Genomic DNA, 17,902 nt, shown 5'->3' with positions numbered 1-17,902 from the left:
CCCAACATCCAATAGATGTTATTCTTATATGTGCACGACCTTTTTAAGGTCACTGTGGAGTTTAAATGATAGATTCTGTTTAAATACCCTATAAAGAGCCTGGCTTATTATAATTGCTCTATTGATGTTGGCTATTAATATTTTGGTATCTCTTTCCTCCTCCAGTTGCTTCAACAATACTCTACAACCACCAATTTTAGAATATAATATATTGACAACTAAGAGAACATACCAACATATCTATATTTCTGTATATGCCCTTGAGTATATCTGCACACATACAGTGTATGTGTACAAGTGGGATAATAACAAACGTGTACAAAGGAAGAGCTAATATGCAAGATGTTGACAATTCCAAAGTATACCCTCCCCCTCCTCACAAAAATACCTCGAATTCTTGATGTACCAATATATATTCAAATAAGCTGCCTTTCCGCAATGCAATTTAGTGTCAATACTGGCAAGACAGACTAAGTTATTTTCTATTTTTAGCTGTATGCATTTTTCTTTTTTCTTTTTCTCAGCTCTAAATTTCCTTAGGCTCTTTTCTCTGGCAGTTAATTTGCTCCAGCAAAATATGTTATTTGTAGGCTTAAGGCATATATTTAGTGGTTTTCAAAATATTTTTGAAAATAGCTTAACATAGGAGAATTTACTGTGCCAAAGGATAAAGGAATACCATACTCTTTATTACATTCTGTTAGAAATGAGGCCATTTAAAATCTTACAAAAAGCTCAATAAAATGACTTTACTAACATGCCAACATTTACTAAGAGGAAGTGAGTATGAATTACAAAATTAGATACGCTGCTTTGACCCAGTCATCAGATTGTCAGATCTGGTTTTTCAGAGGTGTTGTCCTGGTTTTTTGGTTTCTTGTTTCAGGGTTAGGGTTTGTCTTTTATGTTAATCTCTGATAATATGTTAAGCTGGAGGTGGAATACTTACGTTTTTTGGGGGCAGTGGGAGGAGATTACCAGAATCACGTATTTTCCCATTTTCTGTCCTTGTATGGCTGGTTCCAGAACTGTCATGGTGTTAGAGGGTGTGAGTTTTATTAATACTATGTTAATGAGAGAAAGGTTAGCTTTGGTCATAAGCTCCTAGCTTTGGCATGTGCTTCCAGTTGGGAAAAGTTCCTAACTTTAAGTTTTTGTTGTTGTGGTTTCCTTTTTCTCTGTTTATTGGTCCTGACCTTTGGCCCTTGACCACATCCCCCTATTGCCTGCCCTGCTACCTGTATGTCTAACTGTCTACCCTGCCACCTGCACATCCTTATTTCTATCTAATGCCACCTGCATACTCTCATCCCTACCTAACAAGATCTCTGAAAATATTAATGTAATGACCTCACTCGTCTGCTAGTGGTAGGGGAAAGAGAAGTACTGGAGCTGTAATGTTTAAAATGCTGCTCTGATGGGCTAACAAAAACTCCCTTGGGCCGGGAGATTCGATACTTGAATGTCAGAGTTGTTTTTACTTGAATGTCAGAGTTGTTTTAAACACATCCTTGGGCTCTCCCTCTGTGCCTACCAAAACGCTACTGTGGGTCTCTAATAAAAGGATACGTGAGTTTGCTGCTACCTTCTCTCCTAGCACCAATAATCAGAGTCCTTAGGCTTATGCTAAATAAAATATCTCAGAATAAATGATAGTGATATCAAGCAATGTCCATCGCCTTAATTAATTCTATCTCCAAGTCCATATGATCATTGAACTCCAGGGAGGTCTAGGTGGCTGGAGCCCAACAGTGACATCTCACCCTTTCTTTCCATCCTTTAAGCTAAATATAAATGTTATTTGGACCAGTTGTTGCCTAGACACTTAATCAATGTTTATTGTCTGGCTGAGATTAGTAGATGCTGCTGTTTCTCCCCATGTCTACCAATGTTTGAGAGTGCACAGTGTGACCATCCTATGTGACTTGGAGACACTTCTGCTCTGAGCAGTGGGTTCTAGAATCACTGTTCTGTTTCAATCCATGTTATGTTTTTATGTTCACAGATCAACTAATACCATATTTATTGTCTCTTACAGCATCTCTATATGATAGGTGCTATAAACTATTATGACAGCCACTCCTGGAAGAGAAACCAAGGCACAGGGAATGGAAGTAAGCTGCTCAGGTTCACAGAGTGAGTCGAAACTACAGAACGAAGAGAGTCCAGGCCAAACCTCTACCTTCCGTACAATTTTCCAGAATTAACTTTAAAACCTCATTCATGATATTACTTTCCCAGTTTTATGGTGAATAAGCTTGCCGAATGCCATATGGCAGGCTCTCCCTTAGAATTTAGAAATCTGCATCTTAGCACCCCAGGCACACTCCACTCTGTTGCTTTGCCGAACAAAGTCGGCTTCGAGAACATTACACCTGAGGCCAACAGTCACCAGCACTCGGTCATCAAACAAGTCGTTCCTTGCAGATGTAAGAGAAGATAGGCCATGGGTTCTAGAGCAGTGTGTGTTTGTTTTAATCACAGCCTACATTGAGAATTTAGTGAAAGCTGAGAATCCTCTTCCCAGAAAAATGCACATATACAAATATACGAAGTTTTACCCACAGTTTGGGATATAATTTTCTGGATTCTTGAAACTTCTGTATTAGTAAAGGAGTTGTACAATAAATATTAAAATTATTTAAAATACCTTATTTTAAAAAAACAAGTGCATGCTATCACTTTCTGTCTGTTTCTCTCAAACTCTGGGGTGTAATTTTCTGGATGTTTCACGACTTTGGCCAATGAGTACTGACAGCAAGAGATTCTATCAGGCCAGTGGAACCACCAGAGTGACATTTCAGACTTCTTTCTCTTCTCTTCGGTGTCAACTGTGCGATTTAATCTTTTATGTAGAGGGTGCTTTACTGAAGGGTTTGTAGACAGTTCAGAGGGATTCTTTTTCTGACCAAGGCAACTTTACCCTATTTTCCAGGAGTTTAAAATTGGTAGGTATTGTCTTCAGATTGTCTTTATTTACAGAATTATAATGATTCTTCTATTAGGTGCCAACCTCACTAGGAAGAATTTAGTTTGCCTAAAGAATATATCCAGAAGATAGATATGTGATTCCAAAACATGTAGGTAAAAAGTGGAGAACTTAATTACCTAGATGTTACACCTATGTAGCCTGACACTTCCTTATGTAATGGCATGTGGGATATATTTTCTACGTTAATATCCTTGGTATCTCTGGAGAACAATGGCAAAGGAAAGAACATTACTTCTAGAAAGTACATCTGTAGCTAATGATGTGCGTTTCATTATATGTTATCAAGAGCCTCTTCTTTTAATCTTGTCAGAGCTGTCATCTGATCTATTCCAGAAGCTGCCTCCTAGTAAGATTGCTAAAATCTCCGAATGTATTGTGGACACTTACCTGGGAACTTGTGTTCTTGGCTGAGAGCAAGTAAACGTTTCAATTCTGTAGGGACAAAAAGAAAACAAACCTTGAACTACTAAAACAAAAGTCAGTTAATAATGAAAAATAGTTGAGAAATTAAAGCAACATTAGACTTGTGAATGAACCGATTCGAAACTTACCTTCCTCGTCTATTAAGTAGCTCGATGCTATTCCATCAGTGTCTGTTACATCGCAAGAGTAAATGCCCACGTCATCCATCCCGAGGTCTTTGAACGTTATTTTCGTCCTTCAGAACGAGATATTGTTCTTAGAAATGAGGCTGTGTGGGATCTGTGGACCTGTGTTTCACCCTGTCTCCGGGCATTTGTATATGCTACTCCATTCATTTGGAATACTTCCTCTGTTCTTCCTTAGCTAAAGCCTACCCATTCTTGGTGTCTCAGGTTAAGTGTCATTTCCTCTGGAAGACTTTCCCGACTCCCTTCCAGGGGGTGATGGTGATACAAGACTGGAGGTGGTACATATCCCCAATTTCAGACTATTTGCATATAAGTACACATCCTGCATAAGGATATTTAGCTGATCAGCCCTTGCCTCCCCTATGTCATCTCGGCGCTTCCCTTTTGTGAATTTATACAGCATCTGTATTTTCCCCACTGTATAATCCCTGTGCCTTCACAGGCAGGATCTGCTTTGTTTACTGTTGTACTTCCAGCACCAGCACCTTGTCTGGCATATAACATGTAGAATAAATAAATGAATGGCTCAGTGGTTTAGTTCATGGTGTTTTCTAACTTTGGCAAGTTATATTGCTAGTCAGTTTCTAAGAGCAACCAAACATTTAAGCGTTAAGTGCACAATCTGGAAGAAAAATTTATAGTTTGATTATCTTTTCTTGGGCCAAATATGTTTTACTTCAAGAACTTTACAGCATAGTGACATAAAAATGTCTTTTAATTATATTCAGTATTTCCTTGCCATTTTCCAACAAAATTGCTATTTCTTTTATTTCTGAGATATATTGGGCTTCATCGTAATAGGAAAAAATACTTAGAAATGCTTTGTTTTATCAAATATAATCCAAAATGGTTGACACTATGAAAATATAAAGCTCGATAAGCTTTTGCTATAAAGTAAAGTAAAAAGAAAAGCCAAAATTTTGGAGCTGAAAGGAAGCGATAGATTATAAAATCTTCCCCTCTTGAATTTTGCAGAAAAAGAAATCTGAGGTCCATGGAAGTTAAATAGGTGCCAAAGGTCATACAGCCAGCTCCTGGTAGAGCCCGGCCTAGAACTTATCTAGCCTATGCTTCCCATATAGATTTCCTTTCAGTGTACTATTGTATCACTCATAAGTGACAGTGAAAAAAGCAGAAGGGATTATACTTAGTCCTTTTAATTTACCATAACTTGCATCAGCAGGTAGCAAGTTCTTCCTAGTCCCCCATAAACTTCCTCATCCCTATGTTAAGATTTCAAGATTTCATAGATAATGAGAATCATCTTTAAAGCTGACTTTAATGTCATTTAAGCTTTTCTAACATCATAAATGAGATAATATGTGAGAAAGCACTTTAAATGGAATAATGGGAAAAGTACTTTATAAGGATTATTATTTTTAAGGTTTAAATTGGTTATGATTTTTTACAATACCAGATATAAAATATTTGTGACTTCATCCTCTTATTCCAAGTAATTTAAGTGGGAATGAAAGAGCTCACCTCGTTCTCCTATATTGAAAAGGAAATTCATTATTATGATTGAAATAGTCCTTACTTGTTGCCTTTGCTTTCAACTTCTAGTCGAGGAGAGTCCTCCGTGGACACATAATCTTTGGACCAGATGAACTCGGACTTTGGAGACATCTGATCACATTCGAAATTCAATGAAATGACTCCATCATCATCCACATTTACAACAACTTCTTTGGTTCCTAGAAAATCAAAAAGAAGATACAGATACTTTGTGGTAAAAATCAGCCAAGTAAGAATTTGTTACCTTGAGATCCTTGAGATCCTTCATTTTAGCCTTAAAGCAGGGCCTAAGCCTGGGCAAGGGAAAAACCCCAAATGCTCACTGAGCAGACAGACAGTCCTGCTCTACAATTCAACTTTTATACTATAATATGGAATTAAATGAATGTGCCAGATGTCAACACCATCGATGGCATTGCTTTTCCAGGGCTGAAGAAAAATTGGTTGTTGTGACTGATGGTACAGTTATGGGAACAGGTTGATTGTAACAGGGGACAAGTCAGCTTTGAAAAAAAGGAAAGTCAAATGATCCTTATCAGGCCATAATTCATGACTTTTCCTTCAATAGCAGCCACAGTCAATCAGTCGTCAGGAAAGGATAGAAAGAGATATAGAAACCAAAGGGTATTAAAGGTGAGAAAGTAGAGAGACTAAGAATTGCCTATATTCACATGTTCAAAGTTTGTAAGTCACTTAACAATGGAGAAATATATGGAAACTTGCTCTGCTGATCACACAACCACAAATCAACTTGAAGATGTCCCTCTAGATTAGAATGATAGCAACTTAGAAATGACTATTATTGAACAAATTTAAATGGAAATGAGTTTCAAGAGATTCAGCTATTTCAAGAAGATTGGCTTTTGCATTTTAAAAGAAAACAATTGAGTTGTGGTTTCGGGTTATTTTCGAGAGTTATAATAAATTGCACCTGCAACTAACATAGCAATTCAAAGAGAGTCTGCACAGCATATTAAACATTCATATCTATGCCTAAATCCAGTTGAAATGCTTTACTCAGATTTATACTCATTCATTTGCCAGTCTAAGCTTGGTTTGTTTCAGTACATTAGGAAAAATATATTATTTTTAATCTTAGAAAGGTATAGCTTTGTTTTTAAAGAAGCATTAAAAAAATCTTCCAGTAGATACTTCCCAAGGGATTGAATGTTTTCTCTCTCAATTGTATCATAAGAGGCCAACATTCTGACCTACTGTCCAATAAAAACTTATCAGTGGAAAAAAAATTGCAAAAGTCCTCCCAGGGGAAGGCCAAGAGGAAACCAGTGACTAAACAGTTACTGGCAGGAGGATCTTGGTTCCTGAGCCTGACAATTGATCTGACTTGTGTCCTTACTGGTGGCAGTGTGTGCTTCAACTATAAATCTCCAGAAAGTTATTGCCAGTACATATAAAGCTTAGAGAAGACTAGTTCCAGGAGATTTTTAAAATTTTTTTTTTTTTTAGCCAGGCACGGTGGCTCATGCCTGTAATCCTAGCATTGTGGGAGGCCGAGGAGGGAGAATTGTTTGAGCTGAGAAGTTTGAGAGCAGCCTGAGCAAAAGCAAGACCCCGTCTCCACTAAAGATATAAAAATTAACTGGGTGTGGTGGTACCCGCCTGTAGTCCCAGCTACTTCAGAGGTTAAGGCAGGAGGATCGCCTGAGCCCAGGAGTTTGAGGTTGCAGTGAGCTATGATGATGCCACTGCACTCTACCCAGGGTGACAGAACAAACTTTGTCTTAAAAAAAAAATTAGTTTTTTAAACAAACAAATATGGGGTATTTTTATATTTGCCTACATAGATAAACTGAAATAATGATCAATTAAAGGCTTAATTGTTCCTTAAATGAAATGTCCACCATATGTTACTTTTAAAGGGCTATGTCTTCTCCATTGGAAGTTGCAGAGCATGTTTTATTTCTGTTCCTGATAACATATGACTCATCTTTACACTCCATTGTAGTATAATAAATGTTGAACAAATGCTCTTATTAAAACTTAAGAAAAGACTAACACTGAAGAGTGTTGAGGTTTAGGCAATGTTACGATATACAGTTTGCAGGGACCAAGTCACAGAGAGAATGGATGGAGTAATGGAATCTTACTTTTTGCGTAATACCTATTTTGGAAGCATGACAGATTGCTCTATTAATCATTCATTATTTTAGCTGTAATCCTTTTTTAAAAGGAAGTGAATTATCACATGCTTGCTGTTTGTTATATTAGAAGTATGGCTTAAGGCTACAACAGAAAAATACTGCTTAGGTTAAGAATCTTGATTTTACTAAAGTGAAAGATGTGACTTTTCTGTGAACAAAAGAGCCACGAAACTAAAAGAATATGGACAATTTAATTAGTTTCAACTTTCTCTCAATTCTGAAGCTAACCTTTGTACGATAACACCTCACCCATTTGGAACCTTGCCCCAAACCAAGAGGTAAGGAAAATAATCCCTAAGAGCCAGTATGGATATGACAAAGTGCACACACTAGTATCCTGAACACTCACTGGAGAATTCCACAGACCACCACTTGGAATCTATTTATACTTCACTTGAAAAAAGCCTAGTTGGTTGGTTTCCCTCAGTAGATTCAACTAAAAAAAGAGAAGAAGCTATCAGCAGACACACTGAGAATAAGGAAAATGACTGCAAGAGAAGAGGCAGAAAAACTAAAAAGTAGGCTGAAAGACATTATTTAGTATAGGGATAAATAGCTCCTCACCCCATAATGATACTGCTGTATCGGAACACTAATAAATAAGGTTGATACTTACGGATCTGAGGCACAGACAAAGGTAAATAAGATTCAGCGTACTGCATCCAAGAAGACTGAAAAGCACGTACTGAACTGTGTAATGTATTTTAAAAGAATTTTCAGCAAAGAATCTTAAAATGAAATTTTAAAGTATCGATGTTTTAGCAGTAAACTCTCAGGTCAATGGAACAATTGGGTATCTAAAACAATAATTTGTTCAGGTTTTCGAATGGCCAAATTTGATCCCAAACCCATGTGACTTGGAGAATAGGAAAATCCTGCTTAGTTGCTATCTCAATTGCCTCAGTTACTAGGAGAAGAACATAGAGCTGAATCACTGAAGTACTGCCAGCCCTCTGTATCTGCAGGTTCCACATCCAGGGATTCAACTAACCCCGGACATATTTAAAAAAATAAAAATTAAAAATAACAATACAATAAAAAATAATACAAATGAAAAACCAATACAGCATAACAATTATTTACATAGCATTGACAATAAGGTATTGTAAGTAATCTAGAGATGATTTACAGTGTACAGGAGGGGCTGGGCGCAGTGGCTCACGCCTGTAACCCTAGCACTCTGGGAGGCCAAGCCGGGAGGATTGCTTGAGGTCAGGAGTTCAAGACCAGCCTGCTCTGAGCAAGAACGAGACCCTGTCTCTACAATAAATAGAGAAATTAGCCAGGTGTGGTGGTGTGCACCTGTAGTCCCAGCTACCCAGAGGCTGAGGCAGGAGGATCGCTTGAGCCCAGGAGTTTGAGGTTACTGTGAGCTAGGCTGACGCCACGGCACTCTAGTCTGGGCAAGAGAGCAAGACTCTGTCTCAAGAAAAAAAAAAAGTATACAAGAGGATGTAAACTATGTAAATACTACACCATATATAAGGGACTTGAGCATCCATGGATTTTGGTACCTGCAGGGAGTTCTGAAACCAATCCCCTGAGGATAATGAGGGGACTCTATTCTGGAAAATTAATTTTTGTAGAGGACTTGGAGATTTTTAGTGAAAATATAAAGTAAAACAAAAGATGTTGTTTCCTTTTTTTTGTAAAAGATATTATTTTTAGGTTCCAAGCAATATATGTATTTCCACCTCAAACTATGAGTCGCACATAATTACCTTACAGCTGAGCTGTAACATAAGAAATGTGATAATTTATACTTTTAGAAAAGAATATGATAATTTTTCCAGGTTTTGGATTAGAATTTTTAATTTAAAATTAAGTAATTGCTCAGGGAGACAAAGTAAGAGGTAAGGATTATTTGTAATGTCATCTAGTATCTAAGAGAGTGCTCCTCATCTGTGAAGCTTTCCTTGATTAATCATGTCAAATCAGCATATCTGTAACATCTGTAGTAGGTAGAAAAGAGAGGCATGAATATTTCTTCAATTTACGCACACATAATTGTGGCTATGATGAGTGCTACTGGTTGATTTATTTAAATAATGAACAGTAAAAGGGACAAATAAAGAACAGTTAAAACTACATTTGGCACTTAAGGTTTAAAAATCAACTCATTAAGATGAATATTTGACTCAATTTTCATTTTTCAAAATGTGGCACTGGTAGTTTAGTTTATCGAGAACAGCATTAAATTCTACAAAGACAGAGATTGTGTCTTTCATATTTTCCATACATATTTACATGTACCAGGGACTAGATTGAAAAAACAGCTTTAAAAGAAAAATGGCAGTTTAAAATTGCAACATTTATTTTATTGGGACTTGTCTTATTAAAGCTAAAGCTTAACAACAATGCTTTGATAAACAGGTGAAAGGAACTAAAAGTACCAACAAAGAAAATATTCTAGTGGCACTGGGTTTCCTACTTAATTTTATACTCAGAATTGGAAGCTTGATCTGCTCTTTGACAAATCGATGATGCTATCAACTAACTGAAAGTATCATTCTAAAAGTAATCATAATCTCACACTTCTGAAGTACCAAATTCATTGAAAATATTTCAAATACTAGTTATTTAAGCATATTTCTGGAGTTCCATCACACTTCTCATTAGAAAATGTTTAGTCAAATAACTTAATATTGCAAAGAAAGAATACACTTGAAACCATGTCATTGTGTAAACATAAGACAAAGTTATTGTTTTAAAATGATGAATGCAAAAAGTTATAGTTCCTTTCCTATTTGTCACATGAATTACAATGCTGATGCTATCATACCCTCTCAATATGGCTTTTCAAGTTCAAAGCCTTCTGTTACTGTTTGGTTTTAATTAATTTGTTAACACAGTTCTTTGAATAAAGGCATTTTTTAAAGAGTGACTTAGTAGACCAAGTTATCTGTAATGGGAAATTAAATTGACATTCACTTTGGAAAAACCATAGACTCTTCCTTTATCCTGAGTTTATGAACAGGGAAAAAAGATGTTTTGGGGAAATATTTTAAAGAAATTACTTGGGACAACAAGAAATAAATGTGAGGAAGCAGAAGTTTAAAACAAAAAGATATGTCCTGGAAAATTTAAGAGTAGGAAAAACAAGTAAAAATGAGCTCAGAGTATTTTTGGATCTGAAAAGGAAGAACACGTAGGATTGTAGATTTCTATTTATATAATAAGAGGAGGTAGACATGTTAATCTGGAGAGCCATTTTTTCACATATTAAAATCTAAAAGGAATTAATAGTGAAATTCTTTAAATAAGGGGTCCCAGATACATGGTAGGCAAAAAATTCTATTGCAATTTTACAAAAGATACATGATATTCAAATGGATGATTCTTTTTGGAGATGCTCTAGCAAAACCAAGGCCAACGTATTAACCTATAAATCCACGACAGCATTTCTAACATTCCCCAGGCTAACCTATGGGAAAGCACCTTGGGTACAATGTCACAGAGAAAGCCTGAGAGGAAGGTCTAGCTACAACATCCTCAAATTTTCTTTCTAGAATGTGCCACAACTTAACTAAGCTTTTGCCAAGAGCTGAACTACTGTCACTTAATTCATGATTGATCTCTGATAAATCCCTAAAAAACACATTCTATAAAGTTGATTAATGAATGATGAAAATGGCTCAGATAATTATGGGCAGGAAGCAAGTTTGATGTTCTGGTATCAAAGTATTAACAAAAGAATTTGTATGGCTATTCTCATCCAGATGAAAGGCCATCTCATTTTCCCACAAAGTTGGGCTGGAAAACTGGACCAAAATTTGGCATGACTTAGATTTTTCTCAAAAACGACCTTTGAGTCTGTTCAAAAACATGAAGATTTCAGTTAAGATTTCAGGAGATTTGTGTATAGCAAATGAAAGAGTTGTTTTTGTTTTTGCCTGAAAAGGATTTAAGAAGAATGTCTCTAGTCAGCTCCTCAACCCTAAATGAATCTTTAATATGGACACAGAGATATCTGATTGCATAGATGACATTTTAATGGTGCCCCAGACTACGAGGAACCTCCCCTACGTAAAGGGGTTATGGGTACCCCAGGGCTAAAATGAGCTATTTGGAAATTAACTCACTCCATCCTACTTTTCTCTCCCTTCCAAAAAAATGATGAAAAAATAGATACAATTTAAAAGCTGAAATAAAATCACAGTAAACTCTTCACCTTCCCATACGTTTAATAATCTGATATGAGAATTCTTTCTCACATAGTTTAAGGTCTTTTGAATCATCATGAATATATCACTTTTATAAGCTTTAGATATTTGTCCTTCTCCATGGGGTGTGTGTGTGTGTGTGTGTTGATGTTTTAAAAACTGGAGAGTGGAACAGAATAGAAGCAGACAGAAGTGAATTAATGTAATCGGTCACATGTAATACTGAGCGTTCCTGTGTTTCCGATCAGGACTGCTGGCCGACCTGGTGCCACCCCAGTGCCCACACTGGAGCCACCACTGGACAATTCTTTCCTCCCTCGCCCTTTATAACCAGGGCATGCATTGTCAGATGTCTAGGGTTAAGTGCACACGCTCAGGCTACAAAACAGAGTCATACTCACCGGCCAAAACATGGTAGTCATTCATTATTTTTTCATTTAATAGATTAACTACTATATACAAGATACTTCGCTAGGCTCTCAGCATATGTACGGAAAAGACAAAGTTCCTCTTCTGAAGGAGCCCACAGTCTAATACACTGTTCTCAAGCCTGCTTTCACACTGGAATTACCCAAAGAGCTAAACAAACAAACAACAATAAACCCATGCCCAGAAGCTCAGCCCTAGAGATTCCTTTTTTTTTTTTTGAGAATGCCTTATTTACCATCATCAGCCCATCAGCCCTAGAGATCGTGGTTTAATTGGTCTGGAGTAGAGTCTGAATACCAGCATTTTAATATTAATATTTTTAAAAAGTTCCTGGCATGATTCTAATGTACAGTCAAGGTTGAGAACTACTGTCCTAGTGGGTGAAAGAGATCAGTGAGTAAGCAAATATAAGTGCAATTTTCGAAATCAGCCAGTTGAACTTACCTTTCAAAGTCAGCCTGGTGGGGATCCTGCAGCCTTAAGGCCACATGTGGCCCTCCAGATCCCAAAGTGCAGCTCCTGGACCCAATCCAAACTTCACAGAACAAATCCCTTTATTAAAAGATTTGTTCGGTAAAATTTGGATTCAGTCAAAAGGTGGCACTCAAGGATCCAGAAGGCCATATGTGGCCCCAAGGCTGCAGGTTTCCCACCCCATTGGTTAGGAGGTTGCCCATTCATTCCTGACTCATTGTTCCTTCTGGTACTGCATTCTCCTAACCTGCCTTGCTACTCATGACCAAGTCCTAACTTCCTGTAACCCACTTCCTGCTTGGGACTCTGACAGGTGTTGGGGTTCTCCAGCTCATCACCTGGGAAGAATACCTGCAGCCTGTGCCGCCAGCTATTTGTTGCCCTCCAGATCACCTGCCATGCCTTGGCAGGCCTCTCTCTTGTCTTCCATCTGATCTCACCTGGCCTCCACCTCCCACCCCAGGCCTGATACAATCAACCACAGATACTGTTTTTAAAATACCAAATATCAAGAAGAGAACATCCTTTTATGTACCAACAAATCTATATTGAATACTTTCAGCCTATTCTTTTTATAGGCTTCGTTAGCTAACGAATTTCTTGGTAAAGCACAACACATTTAGACAATTATCTAGATCCTTATTAGCAGTGCAATTAGACTTTGTAGCAGTGGCTGAGCTATATCTACTTGCATATTCTTTGACTTCAAAGGGAGACCAGTGATCCTAGCAACCCTGGTGGATTTAGGTTAACTTTTAACTAGAATTCAAATTATACTTAAGGTATCGTGTTAGATGTATTTGTGGTTTGCTGTTACATGATAAGCTTTATTTTCTATCAGAAATTTTAATAATGCATCCCCAAAGAAGTTGTTCTTCTGAAACAGCAATCCAAGTTTCACATCCCAAATCTTGAACTTGATAACATCTCCCCTCTGCCCTATCTAGTCTAACATAAAATAAATACGTGGGTAAAAGTAACATATTGATATTTAACAAAATGAATAAATACAATTTTAGACTACATAGAAGTTTTTGTAGGGACTTAGAAAACCTCGATACCTAGTTTATAGCCTGTTGAGCTATGGGGAATATTTTCCGAACATCTATCCTAGCTCTCATCATCCCACGCTGCAAACTCTGCCTTTTCAACTAGATTGTAAGCCCAGTGTACAGGGATGCTGTCATATTACTCTACTTTCAGGGCCCAAATGGCACCCGGCACCCTGAGCTCAAGAAATGCATGTGGCAAGAATGAATGTGCCTGTTGCATGGAACACAAGTCCAAACATCACCGGGATTTTGGTTCTTTGTAGGGCAGCATTTTGACCTCTCAGGATTCCTTCCTAGTCCCTGAGTGAGTGGTTCACAGATGGGTTAATAAGATGCTCCTCAGTGTGTCAATGTCTGCTGCTGTGTGGTTTGTAGTTATATTCTGGGAATGGAATGGCCACAAAAATGACTTGTGGTGCCTTATTCCAAGTCAGTGAAACAAAACTCTCACGCAGGAGGTCACCAGTAGATCCTTTTCTGGTGGCAAAATTTCCCTAGTGATGGTTCTGTTATTGTCAAGCCTGGCCATCTGCCATTCTGAGGCTGTAGATGAGAAAATAAGAAATTGATTTAAGCTTTCTTCAGTCAATCAGATTTGGAATCCATGGCTTCAAGGGTGCTTTTGATTTACCCATGCTTAGATTAAGAGTTTGCTTGTGTAGCAATTTAAATGTTGTTCTTAGGAGGATATTATAGATTCTGCACTTGGATCCCTCAGGATGCCCCTTTGGAACCTTTAATATCAACACAGTTGTCAGCTGAAGAATCTGATTTCTATAGGAATGTGTGTCCTAGTGTCTTTGTGTGTTGTTTTTTGCCTCTGTATATGTTCCTAGCATTTTTCTATTTTCTCATGAAATTTTGCAAAGCTTCCCTATATGAAGCGCAGTATTCTCTCCGGACACCTACCACACTTTTGCTTAAGAAGGTCACTTTAGTTGGATCCATGTCTAGAGAGTAGTTATAAGAATAGCCGAAATCAGTTTATAAAGAAATAGAATGGGCCGGGTGCGGTGGCTCACGCCTGTAATCCTAGCACTCTGGGAAGCTGAGGCTTGAAGTCAAGAGTTCAGGACCAGCCTGAGCAAGAGCGAGACCCCCATCTCTACTAAAAATAGAAAAAAATTAGCCGGGTATGGTGGCGCATGCCTGTAGTCCCAGCTATACTCGGAGGCTGAGGCAGGAGGATTGCTTGAGCCCAGGAGTTTCAGGTTGCTGTGAGCTAGGTTGACGCCACGGCACTCTAGCCTGGGCAACAGAGCGAGACTCTGTCTCAAAAAAAATAAAATAGAAATAGAATGAAAGGAGCTGATATTTCCTCAAAGGGTACATTTTATATACTTTTCAAGTAACTAATAGTGAAAGCAGAGTTTTCTATGTTTACATTTCTTTCCCATCAGGAAAAAAATATTATATTATGAAAAAAATATTACATTATGTATCTGCTCTTTGTTTATTTCAGTCTGAAAACAGGGACAGATGAAAGCAAAAGGGCTTGGACTACAATGAATATAAACTTAAATCAATTGGGTGATGTTTTTTACCATCTTTCATTTCCACTGTTTTATGTAACTTTAGTGAACTGAAATATACGAGAACTTTGAAAAACGATACAGGTTAAATGATAAAAGAAATTATTATATAGTGATGTGAAACTATTTGGCCAATGAACACTGTAAACTTTGTTCTCATAATAAAGGAAAAAATTGTCTTCTCTGGCCCCACTGTGGCATCTCTTGCAGTTGGGAATTGAGGGCTGCCACAACTCTACGGACTATTCTTTTGGGAGCTGTTGGTTTAACCCAGGGGTCAGCAAACTATGGTCTGTGGGCTAAAGCTGGCCCATTGCCTCTTTTTGTATGGTCCGCAGGCTAAGAATGGATTTTACATTTTTAAACAGTTGCAAAAAATCAAAAGAAGATTAATATTTCAAGACATGGGGTAATTATACAAGATTGAGCTTTTACAATGTGTATAATGCCTCATGTTATGTAATGCATATAACATACACAATAAAGTTTTATTAGAACACAACCATGCTTATTAGTTTATGTGTCCTTTTTATGGCTTCTTTCATGCCATAGCAGAGTTGAGAAGTTGTGACAGGGGCCATATGGCCATAGAGTCGAAAATATTTACTATCTGGCCCTTCACAGAAAAAGTTTGCTGACCTCTGGTTTGAAGTAATAGCTGTAATTACATAAATCCTACTTTTGTTTAAGGATTGTGCCTGCAAACTGGGCTGTTCCAGCTCTGCCTATGATTGGGAAAATATTCTCATGATATTTAATTAATGGCTAAGGCATAATAGAAACAATGTCCCAGGAATGTGGCCGAGTGCAGTGGCTCATGCCTGTAATCCCAGCACTCTAGGTGGCTGAGGCAGGAGGATTGCTTGAGCTCAGGAGTTCAAGACCAGCCTGAGCAAGAGCAAGACCCCGTCTCTATGAAAAATAGAAAAATTAGCTGGATGTTGTGGTAAGTGCCTCTAGTCCCAGCTACTCAGGAGGCTGAGGCAAGAGGATGGCTTGAGCCCGGGAGTTTGATGTTGCAGTGGGCTATGATGATGCCACTGCACTCTACCCAGGCAACAGAGCAAGACTCTGTCTCAAAAAAATAATAAAATAAAATAAAATTGTAAAAAAAAAAATCAAAAAAAAAAAAAAGAAAAGAAACAACGTCCCAGGAATGTATGCTTGGAACAGTTGGTCCAGGAAGCATAACTTGATCAAGAACTCCCTGCTTTTAGGTATGAATCAGAATAGCCCCTGGACCACTTCAAACCTGGCTGATCCCTGTCCTGTGATGGGATCAATGATTGTCATGTCCTAAGGTCATTACTTGTCAATTATATTCAGATAGCACATGTTGACAATTTTGAAAATTAGGAAAAGTACAGAAAGTTAGGTTGAACATTACTTTAGTATCTTACCCAGACGAGATTTATTTTAATGAAAAAGTAAAAGCCCACCTGGATGGGTCTCTGCCACAACAGGGCCAGCGAGGTCAGATGGCTTCCCGACTCCTGCCTGGTTTATGGCTCGTACGCGGAACACGTAGCTGACACCCTCCTTCAGACCTCGCACCTGGAAGAAGCAGGTGTAGAAGCAATGGGCAATTTATGTCATTTAAACAGATGTGCTCTTCCTCTGTAACAATGATTTAGTCACCTAGCACCAAGGGTGCAGGACTTGTGTTCTAGATCTGATTTTGTCAAAGACTCAGAGGTGACTTTAGTTTTAGACTTTCTTTTCTCTGGACCACTGTAAGTAGACGAGGAGTTTCCAAGATCCATTCAACTCTGGTGTCCTCTCCTTATCATATAATTTAATGGCTACCAATATCAGAAACAAAGACTAAGGTATGTGTCCTTTAAACAAGTTAGCCACCTTATTCTTCGGTCAAAAAGACAAAATAGGCTGGGTGCAGTGGCTCACACCTGTAATCCTAGCGCTCTGGGAGGCCGAAGGGGGAGGATTGCTTGAGGTCAGGAGTTCAAAACCAGCCTGAGCAACAGTGAGACTCGTCTCTACAAAAAATAGAAATACTAGCCAGGTGTGGTGCCATGTGCCTGTAGTCCGAGCTACTCGGGAGGCTGAGGCAGGAGGATTGCTTGAGCCCAGGAGTTTGACATTGATGTGAGTAACGATGATGCCACTGCACTCTAGGCCAGGGGACAGAGTGAGACACTGTCTCAAAAAAGAAAAAATACAAAGTGCTCACTATAGCATATATGTTGCCTTTCCTCCCAACCCCTGATCATTTTGAGACATTCCATGAATAATTTCAGATGAAATTCTTGGCAAAAGAGAATTAAAAGCATGGATCAAGAACATTTTCCATTTGCTTAAAAGAATTTAAAGCACTAGGAAAAAAAAAAAGTTATCCCTGTAAATTTCATAAAGGTATTTCTCACTAAACAGACACGAAATTAAAATAATTGTGAATTTAAGTAACTGATGAATGATCCTAGTGTATTAAAATTCTAAATACTCAAGTTGTTAATAATCAAGATGTTTGCTGAGAACCCAATACATGTGTGCCACTAAGATAGCATTACAAAGAGTTGTTAAAAAAAAACATTCATAATCTATTTTTGTGTAACAGTCCCACTCATAATTTTTGTAACTTTCTTTGGGCTCTGCATACTCTCATCAATATTGTTAATACTTTATTGAAAATTATATTTTTATTTTTAAAACATGTGACTTTTAAAAGCCATATTATATTTTAAGAAGGAATTTATTGGCTGGGCTTGGTGGCTCAGGCCTATAATCCTAGCATTCTGGGAGACCAAGGAAGGAGAATTGCTTGAGCTCAGGAGTTCAAGACCAGCCTGAGCCACAGTGAGATCCTGTCTCTACTAAAAAAAGAAATAGGAAAAATTTGCTGAGTGTGGTGGTGCACACAGGAGGATAGCTTGAGCCCAGAAGTTTGAGATTATAGTGAGCTATGATAATGCTACTGCACTCTAGCCGGAGTGACAGAGCAAGACTCTGTCTCA

General features: G+C 37.9%; 1 protein-coding gene across 1 annotated transcript in view; it reads right to left on the bottom strand.

The window, feature by feature from the left end:
• The window catches only part of MYOM1 (myomesin 1), a 184,578-nt gene that overhangs the window by 23,203 nt on the left and 143,473 nt on the right, over positions 1–17,902 (bottom strand). Inside the window, exons 21-24 of the mRNA XM_012652075.1 lie at positions 16,370–16,484; positions 5,141–5,297; positions 3,544–3,650; positions 3,380–3,424 (exon numbers count right to left, since the gene is read on the bottom strand). Coding sequence (XP_012507529.1) covers positions 3,380–3,424; positions 3,544–3,650; positions 5,141–5,297; positions 16,370–16,484 — 424 coding nt within the window. The remainder of the gene's footprint in view (positions 1–3,379; positions 3,425–3,543; positions 3,651–5,140; positions 5,298–16,369; positions 16,485–17,902) is intronic.

This window comes from Propithecus coquereli, unplaced genomic scaffold, assembly GCF_000956105.1.
Source record: "Propithecus coquereli isolate 6110/MARCELLA unplaced genomic scaffold, Pcoq_1.0 Scaffold38, whole genome shotgun sequence".
Lineage (NCBI taxonomy): Eukaryota > Metazoa > Chordata > Mammalia > Primates > Indriidae > Propithecus > Propithecus coquereli.
This window is presented reverse-complemented; position numbering and strand designations above follow the sequence as displayed.